At 40.4% G+C, this 17,244-nt stretch overlaps 1 protein-coding gene across 2 annotated transcripts in view; it reads right to left on the bottom strand.

Moving 5' to 3' along the window:
* dcc (DCC netrin 1 receptor) overlaps window positions 1–17,244 on the bottom strand; it is a 287,897-nt gene that overhangs the window by 67,184 nt on the left and 203,469 nt on the right. Inside the window, exons 16-20 of one of the 2 annotated variants that reach the window (XM_056403378.1) lie at window positions 15,713–15,808; window positions 6,968–7,140; window positions 3,937–4,075; window positions 957–1,064; window positions 33–227 (exon numbers count right to left, since the gene is read on the bottom strand). In XM_056403378.1, the coding sequence (XP_056259353.1) occupies window positions 33–227; window positions 957–1,064; window positions 3,937–4,075; window positions 6,968–7,140; window positions 15,713–15,808 (711 nt within the window). Of the gene's footprint in view, window positions 1–32; window positions 228–956; window positions 1,065–3,936; window positions 4,076–6,967; window positions 7,207–15,712; window positions 15,809–17,244 lie in introns of both variants that reach the window. The other variant, XM_056403377.1, reaches the window with a different exon arrangement.

Genomic DNA, 17,244 nt, shown 5'->3' on the forward strand with positions numbered 1-17,244 from the left:
ACACACATGCAAACACACACTCTATGGCAGACCTTTGGCGGTCCTGAAGTGGACAGGCTCAGACAACGGGCCCACTCCTTTGGCGTTCTTGGCCTGAATCCTGAAGTAATAAACTGTGTCGAGGTTCAGATCGACGACCTGATGGGTCAGCCGGTCGCCGCTGATCGCCTCCATCACCCAGTCATCTATCGGCATGTTCTTATCCAGCGTGTAGTACAGGATGTAACCTGTCAGACAGCAAGGCATAAGATGAACAGGCTTAAAAACAAGATCATATTCTTATTATGCAGAGCGCAGCAGAGGATGATGTCTGGAGAAACGAATATATAAAAACATGCTCTTATTGTATTTGTAGGGATAAGATTAAGCTCATTCACACCATGGCAAAATCCCATATTCACATTTACGGTGTGATATAAGACTTGGCGTTGTGAAAAAATACAATTGTTGTAATATAAGACCAGAGAAGATATAAATACTAAGATTTGATATGCAGAAAGTTTCATTATAGAATGAAGACATAACATTTTTTTGGTGGAATTACACACACGCAAAAAAATGAAAGTATAAATTCTAAAAATATTTGATCTGTGTGTGTGTTGCACTGCTTTGTGCTGTTATCCCTGCAGGGAGCGTTTGATTCGTCCTCCGGGATGCTGCAAGAGCAGCAGAGCTTGTTAAAACAAACAGGTTGGGGGGGGGGGGGGGGGGGGGGTGATCGCCCAGAGGAAGAGAGAGAGAACAATGGAGGAAAGTGTGTGTGTTGGATACACAGGATGCTCTGGATACACAAAGCAACAACCGAACTCTTGTGCTGTGTGTTAACGTGTTAATATTGTAGGAAAAACATTTTGACATAATTAATGTGACATAATTAATCTTTTAACTGGAGAATAATCAGCAGCTTTGTTGAAAATCAAAATGACTCTCGACTTGGTGTTTATACGATAACTCACCTGTGATTCGTCCATTAGCCTCCATCGGCGGTTGCCAGCTGATTAAAATGGCGCGGGGTCGTCCCTCACGACTGATCACTGTCAAGTCTTTTGGGGCGGAGCTTGGAGCTGAATTATGCGTAAACAGGAGAGAGGTGGTAGAAGGAGATGATGGCGCGACCAGTTTTTCCAAATCAGTGTTCAGAAGTTCATTTGAGTGCTCAGTAATTAACCGGGCAGACAGCAGACTTCATATCTCTGCCCGTGGTAAAAACAAAACTGGTCCTTGGGTGCAGGTCTTCACCTGAACTTCCTGAGCTCATTGTAATGTCAGTGTGGTTAAGGTTTTCTGTGGATTTGGGATGACTTTCTTGTATTCAGTGATCTGTTCTGTTTAAACTTCAGAATTTCTGTCACTTCCCCTGTTATGTCACTCCTGTTGTGAGAATCACAAGCACTCTTTTTTCTCCTCAACTGTCATCATGGAAACCAAGTGGCCACCTATCAGAGCTTTAGTGTGTAATGGCTGTGTGTTTACTGGTTAGAAATGTGATTCAATTTCCAGTAAATTCCAAACCAGGACAAGTCTCAAGCTCGCAGCGCAGCACTGGCTAAGTACCAGCTATTGATCTCCTTGATTACAAATAATTGCTATAGGAGTTGGTCAACCCTTTCTGATGCTGACAACCTGTACTCATAAATACAGAAGGAACATACACTGCCTATGATCAATACTGCTGAGTGAACATATTAGAGGTGGGCAGAGCTATGATGAGAATTAAATTTAGGCTATACTTTCACTCTTCAAATAAGAGCCATTGGTGACAGTGACACAGCCATCAAATGCATTCAATCAAACTCTGCTGACATCTCAGCTCATCAAAAACAACAGCTTAATTAGCTGTTTGATGGTGCTGGCTGGCAGATCCATGAAGGTAGTATCAAAGTGGAACGTGTCAATAACCCAGTCAAACTTTTGCTAACTCACTCGTGTGTATACAGCTGCGCTGAATGGCAGGTCATGTCAATATTTATTCAGTTTTTTGACAAGCATGATTAGTTTTTGATTAATGAATATCATTTGAATGAACTTACTCTTTACTTATCTAAAAAAAAATCGTGTATTTTTTTTCAAATTTCTTGCAACCCCATTTGTATATCAGACATCTCCATGTGGGGTCTCCACCTCAAGGCAGGATGGTGTACAAGGTTCATCTTCTGGGATGAATGAATATTGTGTGACAATCTGCCCATCCTAAAATGATATTTTCAGCTGTACAATAAGCAGACATTTTGTCGGAAAGGTTATGGGATCACAAAATTCATTAGGATTCATCCTCTAGGGAGCTGGGAAATCCACAGCACATTTAATATCAATCTGTCAGTAGACATTATTCTGCACAGACAAAGTGTTAAATGATTGTTTAATCTCTGTCTCTAGTGAGAATTGAATACACACATATAATATAATGCTATGCAGCTGGTGTCTGTTAGACTCAGTGGGTGATCCTTTCTAATAGTGAGGCAGAGGTGTTCTAAGCGGCTGTGAAGACTGTTCTCAGTGTTTCTCTGTGAGAATGTGGTCAGTGTTTGTGTCCAGAACTGGTAGATCACTGCTGGGACTGAGTGGGCTCAGTCCGTCTGCTCACTATGAATGTCAATGTATTCCAGCAGGCCCTGGGGAGCCGTTGGGGGTAATGCTTTTCACACTTAATTGGATGACAAATCCGACAAACATGATTGTAGACATCCTGAAAGGGATACCTTGACATTTTGATTTCAGTCGGTGGCTGGTTTCATTGTTGCAGACTGTTGTCGTGCTGTTGCGGGGTAGAGTCGGGTTTCTCCCTGACACCTCACTGAACCAAACATGAGTTCTGTGCATTGTTAAACACCTTATTAAAAGTAATCTGTGTTCAGGGTTAGACAGAAAATAAAAAAGTTCAGCACCCATATTGTCTTGGTGAATCCATGTTTCCTGAACCTGCTGTGATTCAGTGTATTCCTGTTTTTCCCAATTACTTTCAAATCCTCCAGAGGAAAAGCATGAACTTCTTTCAGCCGGATGTTTTAGATGTCAGCGAAAAGGAAGTAATAGAGGAAAGGGATCAAGGAAGTAATAGAGGAAAAGTGTACCATAGGAGAAAAAAACTGTAAGAATCATCCACTTATTCTACAACTCTAAAACTAAACACAATCTCGAGTGGAAAGGTTCATTCTTGATCCTGGGAACAGTAGTTTGACAAGTAAACACTTAACTCAGTCCACTTAATGGTGCATAACATTAGTTCAAAAGCAGCTGTTCCATTTATACGTCATCTATCAATGGCACATTCACCAAGCGCAGTCGTAATCATCCACAGTTGGCGTGGGTGATCTGACGATCTTATATCATGGATGATCTTTCTTTGGTATATGATCTACTCTTCAAATGAATCACACAGATCAATTCAAGTTTCTGTATTGTGGAGTTAAGGTCTGTCCACTGGACCAAAGACCTGCCTGCAGGCAGAATAACCTGAGGCAGGACGAGGCGGGACAAAGAAAAATCAAAACACTCCAAATGAATACTCCATATGAACTAAACAAACGTGTGATTGGTTGTGACACAAATCATAAACAGAAGACAGAAAAAGTGGAACGCAGACAAACATATGACAGAAGCATCAAGGCATCAGAAAGAAACCATAACTTATGGTCATGACTTTCATCATCAAATCCGATTGGATGCAGATCATGATTCAGATTGTGGACTGTGATTCTACCCAGAAAGATTCTTATATGATCTTTCAGCCACCCCAGTGTGCAGCATGGCCATTATATGTTTGGGGGGAATGTGGGAGTTTGGAAGGTACAATAAACCCGCATTGATTTATGAGGGTTAAGACTTGGCTTTGGGTTTAGGATTAGTTTAGGTTGGAGTTAGAGCCAGGGCCAGGGGATGTGTTATGTCAATGGGGTCCACACTAGTTATGTGTTTGTGTGTCTAAGAGAGACATACCTGCTTCATACGTTGTGGCGTGTGCCGTCATACTCCATGTGCTGGACTTGCGTCCTTTGGTTACCATGACAGCAAATTCGTACATGGTGTTTGGTTTGAGGCCGGTGACGGTGTGGCTGAGTGCCGTGGTGTCTGCAGACTTGACAAACAACAGATTTATAGGATTTAGAGATTTCTAAAACAAGAACAAAACACACATACTATACAGTGGGGTTTTCCATGCAAGTGAATGGGAAGTGGTCTCAGACATCATATAAATATATATAAATCAGTGGCGGCTGCTGGTCTTATAAGGAGGGGAAGCTCATTTTCGGCCTACATCATAAAATGTGTCCGTTTATTTAAATGTAAATTCGCAGAGTGACAGAAGAGATTCGCCAAACACAAAGCTAGTCGTTTTTAACAAAGTCGCTGAGGATCAGTAACGTCTCCAGAACAACTCCGAACAACGGAATGAAAAACTTGAAAACTGCTCCGGTGGATGCTTATACTTCAAGATCGCTGATTCGCTCATTTCGCTGTCAATCAAAAAGGGACTCAGCCTCAGACAGATCATCCAATCATCATGCAGAAGGCCAGCCCACTGCCCCATAGACCCCCAGAGACGCTGAGCGTCCGATGGGCGGGACAAAGCCCAGCATTTATCCAATGACCGTCTAGTTTTCGCTGCAGTGGAACAACCCACTCTCTGCTTCCCCATTGAAGTCAGGAGACGCTCGGCGTCTACACTGTGTAAAGCTCTGTGGCGCTGCGGGGAGGAATGAGAAGAAGTCGTGTCGGTTACCTGTGATAAGGAGCTGATTCTGAACAAAAGATGAACGTGTTCTAGCACATATTTAGTCAATGAAATGTTCACACAACAGAACATATTTGACCACTTATTTTGTTGACATTTTAGGGGAAGCTGAGCTTCCCTTGCAGTCTTAGAGCAATCGCCACTGATATAAATATATACACACACACATACTGTATATGTATGTATCCATTTTCTTCTGTGGTGTAGAAACAGTCAGCCTGCCAGTTTGTCCTTGTGGCACCAGGAAAATGTATTTTCAAAATGTGATGGAAAGAAAAGGAGGGAGACCACCTCTCTCTCTCTCTCTCTCTCTCTCTCTCTCTCTCTCTCTCTCCTTCTGCCTTCATCTCTGCTTTATTAAGGTGAGCAGACTGTCTGCCCTTGTATAGATTTCCTATTTCCAGTTTTCTTGAAGCAGAGTTCAGATTATTGTCGAAGTTTTTTCTGAAGTTCAGAGTTTTGTTGGAAGCAAAGAAGAACATGACGAGATGAGTGAAGGATTAAATCTTGTTTTGAGAAGTATTGAAATCAGTCCAAGTTATGTTTCACTACAAGAGTTTTCCAAACAATCGAAGCTGTTTCTGTCAACTGAGGATATTTTTATTCTTGATCAGTGAAAGCTGAAAAACACATATTGAATTTGGTTTTCCTCCAGTGCATTGTGCTCAGATCGTTGTAACTAAATAATCCTCCATGATTATTGTTTACAGTGTCTGTGCCTCCTTTATTTTGCTGGTGAGCTGCTTGATATACAGCGGGAAGGGAGGGGGGAGATCTGCTTTAAATGAGAGCAGGCAGCACACAGGATGGCAGGTGTGACATTAAATCCCCATCAGCTGATTATCAAACAGCTGCAGGTGGTGGAGTTGCTGTGGCAACATGTCTTGTGCAGAAGGAATAATAAGGTGAACTAGGGATGAAGCTGGGGACATAATAAACATTTAGACAAAAACTTCAGCATTTCATTTCAGACGAAACTACAATTTGACTGTAGTGAGGACTCGTCCTACTCAGAGGAAACAGTGGGTTTGAACAGACTGTAGATTGTATTGTATTTCACAAAAGAGAATCATCAGAATTAAACACTTGAAGGTTTGTACATTTCTCTATTCACTAACTGTGTATTTATTATAATTAATATTGTGGTAGCTTTTATAGTGGTTTTTACTTTTTGACTTATTGACTTCCTCTTTCTCTTCTCACTACTCCCTGAGTCTTATTTGATTATTTCTAGACTGCTTATTCCTTCATTTACCTTTCCCTTTTCATTAAGCTGTGTTTATTATAACCTTTACCTGAAACAAGCCTCGAATCCAAACTGAATGACCTGAAATTTGTTTCCATATTTTTGTACTTCAGTAAGTCTCACTTTGATAGTATTTTTGGAAGTTTTGTCATCCAGCTTACACAATTCATTTTAAGATTATTTATGTCTAGTTAAAAAAAGTGAGTTTTAGAGTTTTATCCAGATACAACAACGGACCAACTTCTTCCTGCTTGCCAGAATCAGTATTGGCCTTAAAAGCCTATCTAGCCTCTATCAACCCTGGCGAGGTTGCCAGATCAGCTGAGAAGCCTTGCTATCTGACCCTTGTTGTTAGGCAACCACTGCATTCCTGGGAGCATCACCTTGCTGGGACAGTCATGAGTGAAGCCAGCACTGAAACAACCACTTTGGCTCCATCTTAAAATGACGCTGCAAACTTAGGCACACTTTGCTCCTGATATCTGTGATTAGAGTTAATGTTGGATAGTTGAAGAAGTAAATCATGTCCCTGATGTCCCTGCATTCTCTGGTTACTTTTTTGTCACATATTTCATGTCACTATTGCCAAACTATGTGATCAGTTCATTTTTTCATTCAAAAGATCAATTTTACTCGTCTGCTTTATTCTGATCTCTTTGTTAGGTGTTCGTCATCAATGCTTCATTTCTTCAGTTGCTCATAGATTTTTTGCTAAAAAGAAATATCCTCATTACATAGAGTGTTAATTTGCTGCACACTTTTATATAATGTTTAAACTTTGGGTTTTGGGAAGGATATCAAGTGAAGTCACAGGTCATTGATGTTACTTCTTTAAATTTGTCAAGCCAAGTCTAAAGTCAAAACATTCATGACTCGAGTCTGAGCCATGTCAAAGTAACGTCAACACATCTGTCAGAGACCATGACACAGACTTTGAAGTAATGTAGAACACAACATGTGAATGTCACAGACTGATGGTCTGTGTTTACCTTGTACTTCCCACTGGTAGAGTAGCTAGTCTTCCACTTCACAGAGTAGTACCGGACCTCAGACGCCTTCTGGTTCTTGGTCATGGAGTTGTCGGCCCAGGAGACACGGACTGAATCCGAGGACAGAGCCACAGCCTGGACCCCCACAGGGGGTATCATGGGAGTGCTGGTGTCTGGCATGGGAGTGGGGTATTTATCAAAGAGGTGGAAGAGGTCATCCTCAGATGGGTCTATGGGGTCTGGGGCGGGGGGTTAATGGTAACCAGGGTGTTGAGGAATAATTAATGAAATCATATAGTTTCATGAATGTGTGATAATGAAGGTTTATATATGGACACATGAGCAATACAAACATATATTCAGATTAATAAAGGTTTGTGCATGTATATGTAAAAGAAAACATAAAATGACATGCAGCAGCCATGTTTGTTTGAGAAGCGGTAAGTACGAGAGAAGTGTATGGATGAGGAAGTGAAAAACAAGAGAGAAAAGAAGAGAAAAAGACAGAGAGTAAGAAGACAGTGAGAAACAAAAGATGTTGCTCTAAACAGGAAGTGGAGCTACAGATCCACGAGTGCTGGGTCTCAAAGGACAAAACATAGAGCACCAGAACCAGCTGGAACCCAACACTTCAGGGTCTGAACATGTTTTGAGATTTTAGTCATTTTCAATTTCTCAAAACCAGAAACGGTTTCTTCTTCTTCTCTAGTCCACTAAGACATCACCTTTAATTGCTTGTATCCATAATATGATTACATTTACCTCAGGATTTGGTTATTCAGTTAGTGAATTTATTTATTTTTTTTGACTATCTCACATCATGTTAACAGGACAGACAATGGCATGTTTTCAACCCCATGGGTTTTCTGTGCAGCAGTTTACGAAGACCCATAGTTACATTTTATTGTTAAGCAACATCTAGTGGTCGCGTGAGATCAACCTGAACGACCATAAAGCAAGAGTCATCCGTGTGGATCAGTGGCTCTAGACAACAAGAGATGCTGCCTTCAGGTGCTTTCAGAGACACATTTGAGCATGTTTTAGTAACCGAAACTGGAAAATTAACAGAAACATTGTAATTTCAGGTTGTGACAACACTGTTCATCAGGAAATTCATGTTATTTATTTGTTTATTTATTGACATGCAGGACCTGAATGCATCACAGTAGGTATAGATGTGACTTCAGAACCAGGTAGTTCAGGCTGAAAAAGCACCTTAAGGCAGCATAACAAGAAAATTGCTAACAGATGCTAACAGAGAGCTGGAATGAGCAGAAATAAACAAAGTGAACTGTAGAATAAAATATAAAAGCCACTTTGCTGATTCCAGCTCTGTATCCTCTACTGACAGGCAAACCTACTGAAAACTGAAAAACAGTTAGTGACACAGATTGTTTCAAATACACACACATCAACTAGGACACTAACAGCACCGTCATGTTGTTCACTGAAAAGTCACTGAGAGGAATCTCAACTGAATCTTTATTTTTGGTTTTTATTCATTTACACTATTTTACAGGGAGAGAACTCAACTCGCAAACTGAGCAGAGGAAGCTGATATCTGTCTCTGTGCAACTGAAAAACACACACACACACACACACACACACACACGCACACACACACACACACTGGACTTATAGTAAATAATCACGATCACAATCATTTCTAACCCTGCAGTTGAACAGACTGTTCAGCTCCTCAGACTCCACCTGAGGTCAGAATCTACACTATCTGAACTATTGACAGACCAAAGTGGGCTGCAGGTACAGATGGGGCCTCTGTTGGATACCACATACATACAGTACTATGCAAAAGGCACTATAGATTTTTCAAATTCATATACACCAGGCAATACTGTCAGATTCTGCAGCAGGACGAGCCCAAACATACAGCCAGAGTCATACAGAACTGTCCTCAGACACAAAAAGAACAATTAGTCCTGCAATTAGTTCTGGACCCCAAAGAGTCTTCATCTCAACATCGTAAAGTCATTCTGATAGTCTCACATGAAGAGACAGAGACACTGAGACAGAATAAATCCACAGGAAGAACTGTGGCAGTTTCTCCAAGATGCTGGAAGAGATCGTCCTGTGAAAAACAAGCTCACAGATTGTCTTAGCAAGGAGCTTATGGCGACCCATTGTTACGTTGTTAGGCGACCTCTAGCGGTTGTGGTAATTGTGTTAGGGAAAAGGAGGAAATCAGCTGACCCCACTGTATAGTAACAAAGTCCATATCAAGAGGAGGTTGGGGTGGATCTACAATCTTTTCCTAAACCTAACCAAATCATGCTTGTTCAAAAAGCTTAACCATTTATTATGTGCCTGTAATCTAATAGCATTAAAGGCATATATTATTATTCTGCATACTTATTATGTGCCTGCAATGCATTGAAGTCATATATTATTATTATTATGTGCCAGCAATGCAATAGTATTGAAGGCATATATATATTATTATTCTCCATATTTATTAGTGCCTCAGCTTTCACACTATTGTTCTTCAAATCTTTATATTTTACTATTATTATTTAATTTCATTAGATTTAATTTTATTATTTATGATAATAAAAAGATTTTATAAAATAGTTTAAAGCAACTTTTAAAATCGTCAAGATTAGCAAAAGCATTTGTTTATAGGTACACATCTGTTTGGACAAGTATTGTAAACATTTATAATAATGAGGAATCTTTATATTTTATATTTTATATCTTTACAGCATTCACACTTGTTATTCAAATCTATATATTTTATTCTACGGTCTCTTTTCATTTTTGACTTTATAATGGGTGTGTGTTGCACGGAATGTTTAGGGCTAGAGTGGATGACATCATCGCTAGAGTGGGAGAAGCTCTAAAATTTGTCTCAAAAAAACCTGTGTAACTCGTCCTTGCGGCCACGTTTCGATCTTGACACATCATTTTCTTCCTCATTAGTAGACAAATTTGTCTTGTTTCATATTAAGTGACTACCTTAGCACAGAGACTAACAGAATTTAAACTGTCAGCCTCAAACTGATGTGAGTACCCTCCAACTGTTCCATAGACTGCGGGACCACCATGGCAGCCTCTGAGTGCAGGGAAGGGATACACAGCTAGGTCAAATTACCTGATTAGAGACTCCTCTGATATCTGTGGTGTTTATCAACCACTTTACTGACATTTTTATCAAAATCCTGCTACAGACTCATCCAACACTCCAACATAGTGAATTTAACTTGCCCCACTGGTGGTATACTCCAGATCCTCCTCTTACTGTCCTTCGGTTGTTAACTACTCCTGCATATTTTGTGCTATATAAATTGTTCAACCATCAAAACGTTCAGTTTCTTCAGGAGATGTATCCTTATTCATCATTTTTGATATTCATCATTTTTGATATTATAAGTATTTTCTGCAATTTTTTACAGTGTAAGTGAAAGGAGACGATGTTCAATCCTTCATAACTTCTATATCTTTAAAATTCAACTACTTGAGCATACTTTCAGCTAAATCCTTCATTCAAACTTTGAAGTGTTCACAACACTTCCAGCTATTAAGCGATTATTCAGTTGATTGATATTTTAAATTAAAGTTTCTACTATTTAGGATGCAGTTCATATTACTAATGATTACTTATTCACATTTTTAAAGCATTGTATTCCTACTTCCACCTATGGCAGTAAATAATTTGGCTTTCAACTGTTTCAACAGCATGTTTCAGTTCTCAGCTTTTGCAGTTTATGGACTGCAGCTCCTCCAGTTTAACATTTAGAAAACTTAGTAAACTTGATGTTTTTCTGTTTTGTACATTTTGTTCATTTTTGTCGAGTTTTGTGCTGTTTGTAAAACTTTTCATCAACAATTCAGGTCTTTTTCAACCATTTTATGCTATTCAACCTCCAGCTTACAATTTCTGCTTTTAATCTTCAGTCATTGCTTCAGCTTCTTGAGCATTGCTACAGCGATCTCATTCAGCCCTCAGCATTCACACGCATTTTCAGCAGGAAATGCATTTCCTTCTAAAACATTCTTACTTTCTAAGGTAAGTCTGACTACTGGGCATCTGTATGTTGTTTCACTGTTAGTTAACACATGACAAGGAGTAGACTGAGAATTGAGAGTGACCATTTAGATTGAGGTAGTTGCTTTGCTAAAATCAACACTTGCTGGGACTTGCTGTTGTCCAACCGTGACTTTTGAAGTTAAAAACGCTGGATAACAAGTGTGTCCCAGTGCGGTTCATCACTTCTGATAGAGAGTGAGAGAGACAGAGAGAGAATGACATGGCGCACAGGGCCACGGGTTGGACTCAAACTCAGGCACCTGCATCTAGGATTACATCTTCATGCCCCCAGTGTGTTGAAATCTCAGGGCCTCAGACCCTCGGCATGGAGGAGAGCACCAGTTTGTCATCAGCTGCTGAATGCAGGTGAGCAAGTCATGTTGATTTGTTTTTAAAAGATGGTGCTGTTGTCTCAATATTACTATGATTAAACACAGACACAATTAGACACATTAGCTTCATGTCACAGTAACATAATGGCGTAGCACCTGGGTGTCAGCAGCATTTTCTGTGACACTGGAGGGTTTTGATGACAGAAGCTTTGCACATTCATGTGATGCTAATGATGATGATGAATTAGACACAAACTGAGTTGGACACCTAGATGCTCCTCTCTCAAGCGAGCAAAGGCATGAATAGAAATAAAAGTAGTCTGATTTTCTCTTCTTTCCGTTAGATCTGCTGACTGCTCATGTTTCTTGACCTGTCTCACCTTCTTTTCGATGATGTGACCATGTTCCCACCATGAAGTTTTTCTTCATTTGCAATTTTTTTTTCTCAAATTGCTTGTGTTTTCTTGGAGCACAGTACGTTCCGCTTTCTCTGCCACTGTCTACACCATCTGAATAATGAACATGCAGCATTGTGGTGTTGACTTTCAGAGCGGAAACTACAGTCTCATGAGTTCTTGCAGTGGCAGCATCACTTTGCAGAGATGGAAGCAGGTTGAGCCTGTTGTGTCTGCAGTGTAAACCAGACCACTGGGAGAATCAACACTGACATCTAATGTGCGGCTGTTGAAGAAAGATGTACAGCTGGAGGCCAACGCAGAGAGAGACTGATGAGTGAGATACTGAGGGAGATAGAGAGAGAGGGAGAGAGAGAGAGAGGGAGAGATTGATGAAGGGGGTGTATGGGGTGAGCTGCAGCAGGCGGTGTCGTGGTTAAACTGGTCGTCCAGCATCACAATTAAGCTGTGCTCAGGACAGAATACTGATGAGGACACTTGGACACCTCCTCTACTGCACTCCTTCCTCTACTCCCTTCTGCCACCATCCTTTTACTCTTTACATTCATTACATCCTTCATTTGCTCTCGTTTCTTCTTCCTTTCCACATTTTTGTGCTCCTTCCCATTCTGCATATCACCTTTTTTCCCCCTCCTTTCTTCCTCTAACCTTCCATCCCTCCTTCTTTAGTCCCTTACACTTCGTCTCTGCCTCTCTTCCTCCTCCTCATCCTCCCTCCATCTTTACATACTGTATTGGTCTTATCCCTTCCCTCATCTTCCTCTCCTCTTCTCCCTCTCTCTGCGGTCCTACAGTCGTTGATTAAATGTGAGCTTGGCGGTTGGTTGAGGATCAGTTCTGTCTGTGCGATGTGCAGGCGACGAGGCGAGGACGAGGCAGTCTATTAACAAGGATCCTGTGGTTAACGAGCCATTTTTAAAGCTCTTATAAAAAAAGCTCCAGTAGCCTGCCACCATAAATTGATGAGAAATTCAGTCTCTGCTAGCATGTGTGTGTGTGTCTGTGTGTGACCTTTGATGACCTTGTCTCAACTTATCAACTCCTAACCTTCACACTACAAATCTATGTTAAACTGTATGTCTCCAGTCTTGTTAACATATTTCTTATCATATTTTCTTTAAATCTACACAACGCTTCAAATGTAGTGGTGTATTTTTACAGCACTCCAGATGTGTTTTTAAATCTCTGTATGACTCTTAATGTGTTTACATATCTTTGCAGAACTCCATATGTTCCTATGTATCTCTAAAGAACTCCAGATGTGACTGTGTATTTCTATAGAACCTCAAATGTGTTTACATATTTATGTTGACCCCCACAAGTGTTTACACATTTCTATGAATGTCCAGCCATGTCTATACATCTCTATAAACTGCAGTTCCTCTAATGACCACTAGAGTCTGGCTCCAACAGTGAGTCAGTCCCCATAGACTCCCATGTTAAAATGTCCAACTTCACAGCAGAAATAAACATGTTTACAGCCTGGTACAAAACAGTTTTGGTCTCTAGAGCTAATTTCCTCCTTCATGACAATTGTTTATATAACTCACCTGTTTACATTTTATTAAGGTTTAAAGTTATGTATAAATGAGGGCGTCGCATCTTTGAGGGACAGGTGGCTGAGTGTATGCTCACCACAAACCAGCATGCACCGAAGTTTCCACACATGCCCCTTCCCTTTGACCTTTTTGGATTAGCTAGGAGCCAGGAGCAGAGTCAGACACTGGCAAGATGGCACGTTGGAGCAGCTCACTCTGAGCTTCAGAACCCTTGTGGGTGTCCATCTTTATATACAGTCTATGGTTGAAAACATCTGGACAGGAACATCTATCTATGTCCATTAACTACCATCAGTCTTGATGACTTTACACAGCCACAGGTTTACTTACCACACCACACATATTTGGCCCAATGGTTTCTCTACGGATCTTTAAAGAACTCTTAGGTTGATTCCAAAAAGAACCATGAGTGATCTGGCAGAACGTTTATCAAGCTGTTGTCTGGTCTGTGAATATGGAACTTACTTTCTTTCTTTTTTAATCCTAAATCTCTCCTTCTGTCTCCTCCTTTCCATCATCACACCCTCTTTCGCTGCTCTTCTCTGTCCCTCTTGTCTTTTTCTGCTTCCCTCTTCCTTCCATGAGCTTTTATTAAAGTCCATCAAATGTCCCTCTTACTCTCTTTGCCCCCCCTCTCCCAGTCTCCCTTTCCCACACAGCTAGTTCCATATCCCACCTTCATCTCCCCTCTGTTGCTCTTCTTCCTCATTTCGCCTTCCTCTCTTACAGAAATCTCCATCAAAGACAACAAGCATCAGTTATAAATAGTCTTTGAAAGTTTCTCCATGAAAACATCCTGTAATGAAGGTTTAAAAAACTGTGGTGAGCTGAGTGGCCTCTGCTGCTGGTTTTTCCTGTCACTATCATCCGATGATGAGGGTTGAAAAATCTCAGAAATGTGGCATTTTTATGAGAGTAATAAAGGATTTATGTCAGCTGCAGGCTGCTGGGTGAGCAGCAGAGGGTCGGCTGTTTAATTCATAAGATGAAACTTGGCTGAGAGTTGGATGTGTTTCATTTATCTCACTTCTACAGCTCATAGTATGCAGGAAGAGCTAATGAGTCACACACACACACACACACACACACACACACACACACAAACACACTATGTGGGCTGAGGACGAGATGCACGTACTTGTGATTATTTACTATAAGTCCAGTGTGTGTGTGTGTGTGTGTGTGTGTTTGTGTGTGTGTCTGTTCATGTGTGTGTTCGTGTGTGTGATTTCTACAACTCAGCCATGCAGATGCACGTTTGTGTGTGACTCCGAACACACAGGCGTGTGTGTATATGTACGCTTGTGTGTGCATCCTGTGACTGTACATGCAAATACACGTTCACGTGTCTCTGGATGGCCAGGCTTCACCTAAACTCTCCAACCAAGAAAAACCAAGAAAACCAGCTGTTTATCTAAACGTAGATCACACCATCAGCCTAGTATGATTCACTATTATTGTTTTATCTGTTTTTGTCCATTATGAAACTTTTTTTTTTTTTTCTCTGTATGTATGATTTTACATCAGTTACTTATTAATAATATAGAGATTTGGTGAAACATAATTATCGGACCAACACTATTTTAGCAATAGTTTTAATGTATCTCACCTTGTAAATTGTCATGGGCGCCCTGGTGGCTCACCCAGTGCATACCACTTCAGTCGTTACCGCAGTGGCCTGGTTCAAATCCAGCCAGGGCCCAATGCTGCATGTCATTCACTCCCTCTCCCTCAACTTTCATGTCACTGTCTCACTATCACTATGACATTAAAGGCGAAACCTGCCCAAAAAATAATTTGGAAAAAATAAAAGGAATAACAAAAACAGATAAAACTTGATGGTTAGATTTATGAATCACACGTACGCACGTATGTGTGTGTGTACTGTTTAAGCTACTTCTTCTTCTGCTGTTAATGCGCCCCATACTGCTACTGCTACCCAACAATATATGTTGAAAAAAGCTACTACATCGACTGACACTGCTAATACTGCTAATACTACTACTGTTACTTTTAGTGCTCCAAGGTGTTCCAGTATTCTAGTGCTTCTGCTTTTCCACCTACTTCTTCTTCTACTAATATTAATGCTACAGCTACCCCTACCACTAATACTGTTTCTAAAAGTACCACGGATAATCCTGCTTCCAGTATCGGTATAGCTGATATTGCTGCTGCTGATACTGATATCTCTACTGTCACTACTAATATTAATACTATGGCCACATAACCATCATACACACAGCAGTCACAGCAGTTTTATTCTGACACAACCATCGTGTTCTGGACTGATATGGAACATATCATCATATCTCCTTCATATCACGCTGTCGTATGTGAACACATCAACTCTGTACTTACTGTGATTATAATCAGTGACTTGTTTGTGATCCTACCTGTCAGAGATCGAGTGACTGCACTCTCATACAGAGGAACTCCCTCTCCAGCATTATTAAACGCCTTCAGGGAAATCACATAGTGCGAGCTTGGCTCTGAGAGAGAGAGAGACGGAGAGACAGAGAGAGAAATTTGAAATCATATTTAGCAATCACAACATATATTATCATCTGAAGATGTAACTTTTTCCACTCAGTGAAATGGTGAAAGTTGTTTCCTGCGGGTGTTAAGGATGAGACTTCCTTCCCTCCTTCAGTCCTGGCCTGACTTTGTCACATATGTAGACAACAGATGGATGTGAAGACACGATGACTGGAGACATATGAACACTGTCATGCAGCGGTTTGTCTTCACTCTTGATGTGATGATGCTGCGTGTTCTCTCCTTGTGGCGTCAAATGCTCACATCAGTTAAAGAAACACGTCAGCTCCCCTCCCCAGACGCCTCGCCACATGAATTAATGATCACTATGAATTATAAATGCCATGTACATATGTGCGCTCGCTCCCAAGTGTGCATGCAACATGATGGCTGGATTTTATTTTTCCATTACTCCTCTATTATGAGACCTGAGACAGGAATTTTCATCTGCGTATAAAAATTCACCCAATTTGTTATTGTCTTCTTTGCCATGCAAATTGCTTGTTGTGGTCACTGGAGAGGATGTTTCCTTTTTTCCACCTCTCTCAATCAGATTTCCACCTCAAGCAGCTTTCTCATTAAATTCCTTCAAATTATTGATTGTAATTAAATGGAGATTTCATCATCATAATGAATTAATGAAAAAGTTGAATGCTGTGTCAATATTGGCACTTTGTTGGCAGGGGCATGTTAAGTTTTTTTTGGACTCAATAAATAAAATGATTCAGTATTTTTCCACCAGTATTTAATTCCTGCCAGTGTGAAGAGGGCTTTGAAAGAGAACTTAAAGTTCATGTTTATTTACAAGTCCATAATTCCCCATAAAAATGTGAACTATGGAATCTGGGTGTAACCTAGCAAGCTACTAATACTGCACAACCACTTAATTATTTGTTTTTATATTTCATATAATCTATTTTATCTTATTCATTTTAGATTCTGTTTTGTATTCTTATTTCATTTCTAAGCACATTTCCCCTTGTTGCTGTTATTCCTTTGTGCTGCTGTGTCACAGTTGAATTTCCTCTACGAGGGATCAATAAAGGTTAATCTTATCTTATCTCACTTTAGCTATCGCAACTGCAGCAGATCTTTTTTTCCAGGCTTTTTGCCTTTATTATTTGTATAGTGAAAGGATGACAGGAAAGTTGGGGAGAGAGAGAGGAGATACAGCAAAGGGCCTTGACCCGGATTCCAACCGCCACTGCGGTAAGGACTGAGCCTAAATGGTACTCGCTCTACCATGTGCCCCTGTAGCAGATCTAGTAACCACTTTAAGGTAAATTTAACTCTTCTTTTTTTATCTTTCACACTGAGATACACATGTCTCCGTAATGCGTTCATGGAAATTATTTTTGTCTTAACAGTAATGTAACATAAAACGTATATG

Source organism: Seriola aureovittata, chromosome 18 (genome assembly GCF_021018895.1).
Source record: "Seriola aureovittata isolate HTS-2021-v1 ecotype China chromosome 18, ASM2101889v1, whole genome shotgun sequence".
NCBI classification, from domain to species: Eukaryota; Metazoa; Chordata; class Actinopteri; order Carangiformes; family Carangidae; genus Seriola; species Seriola aureovittata.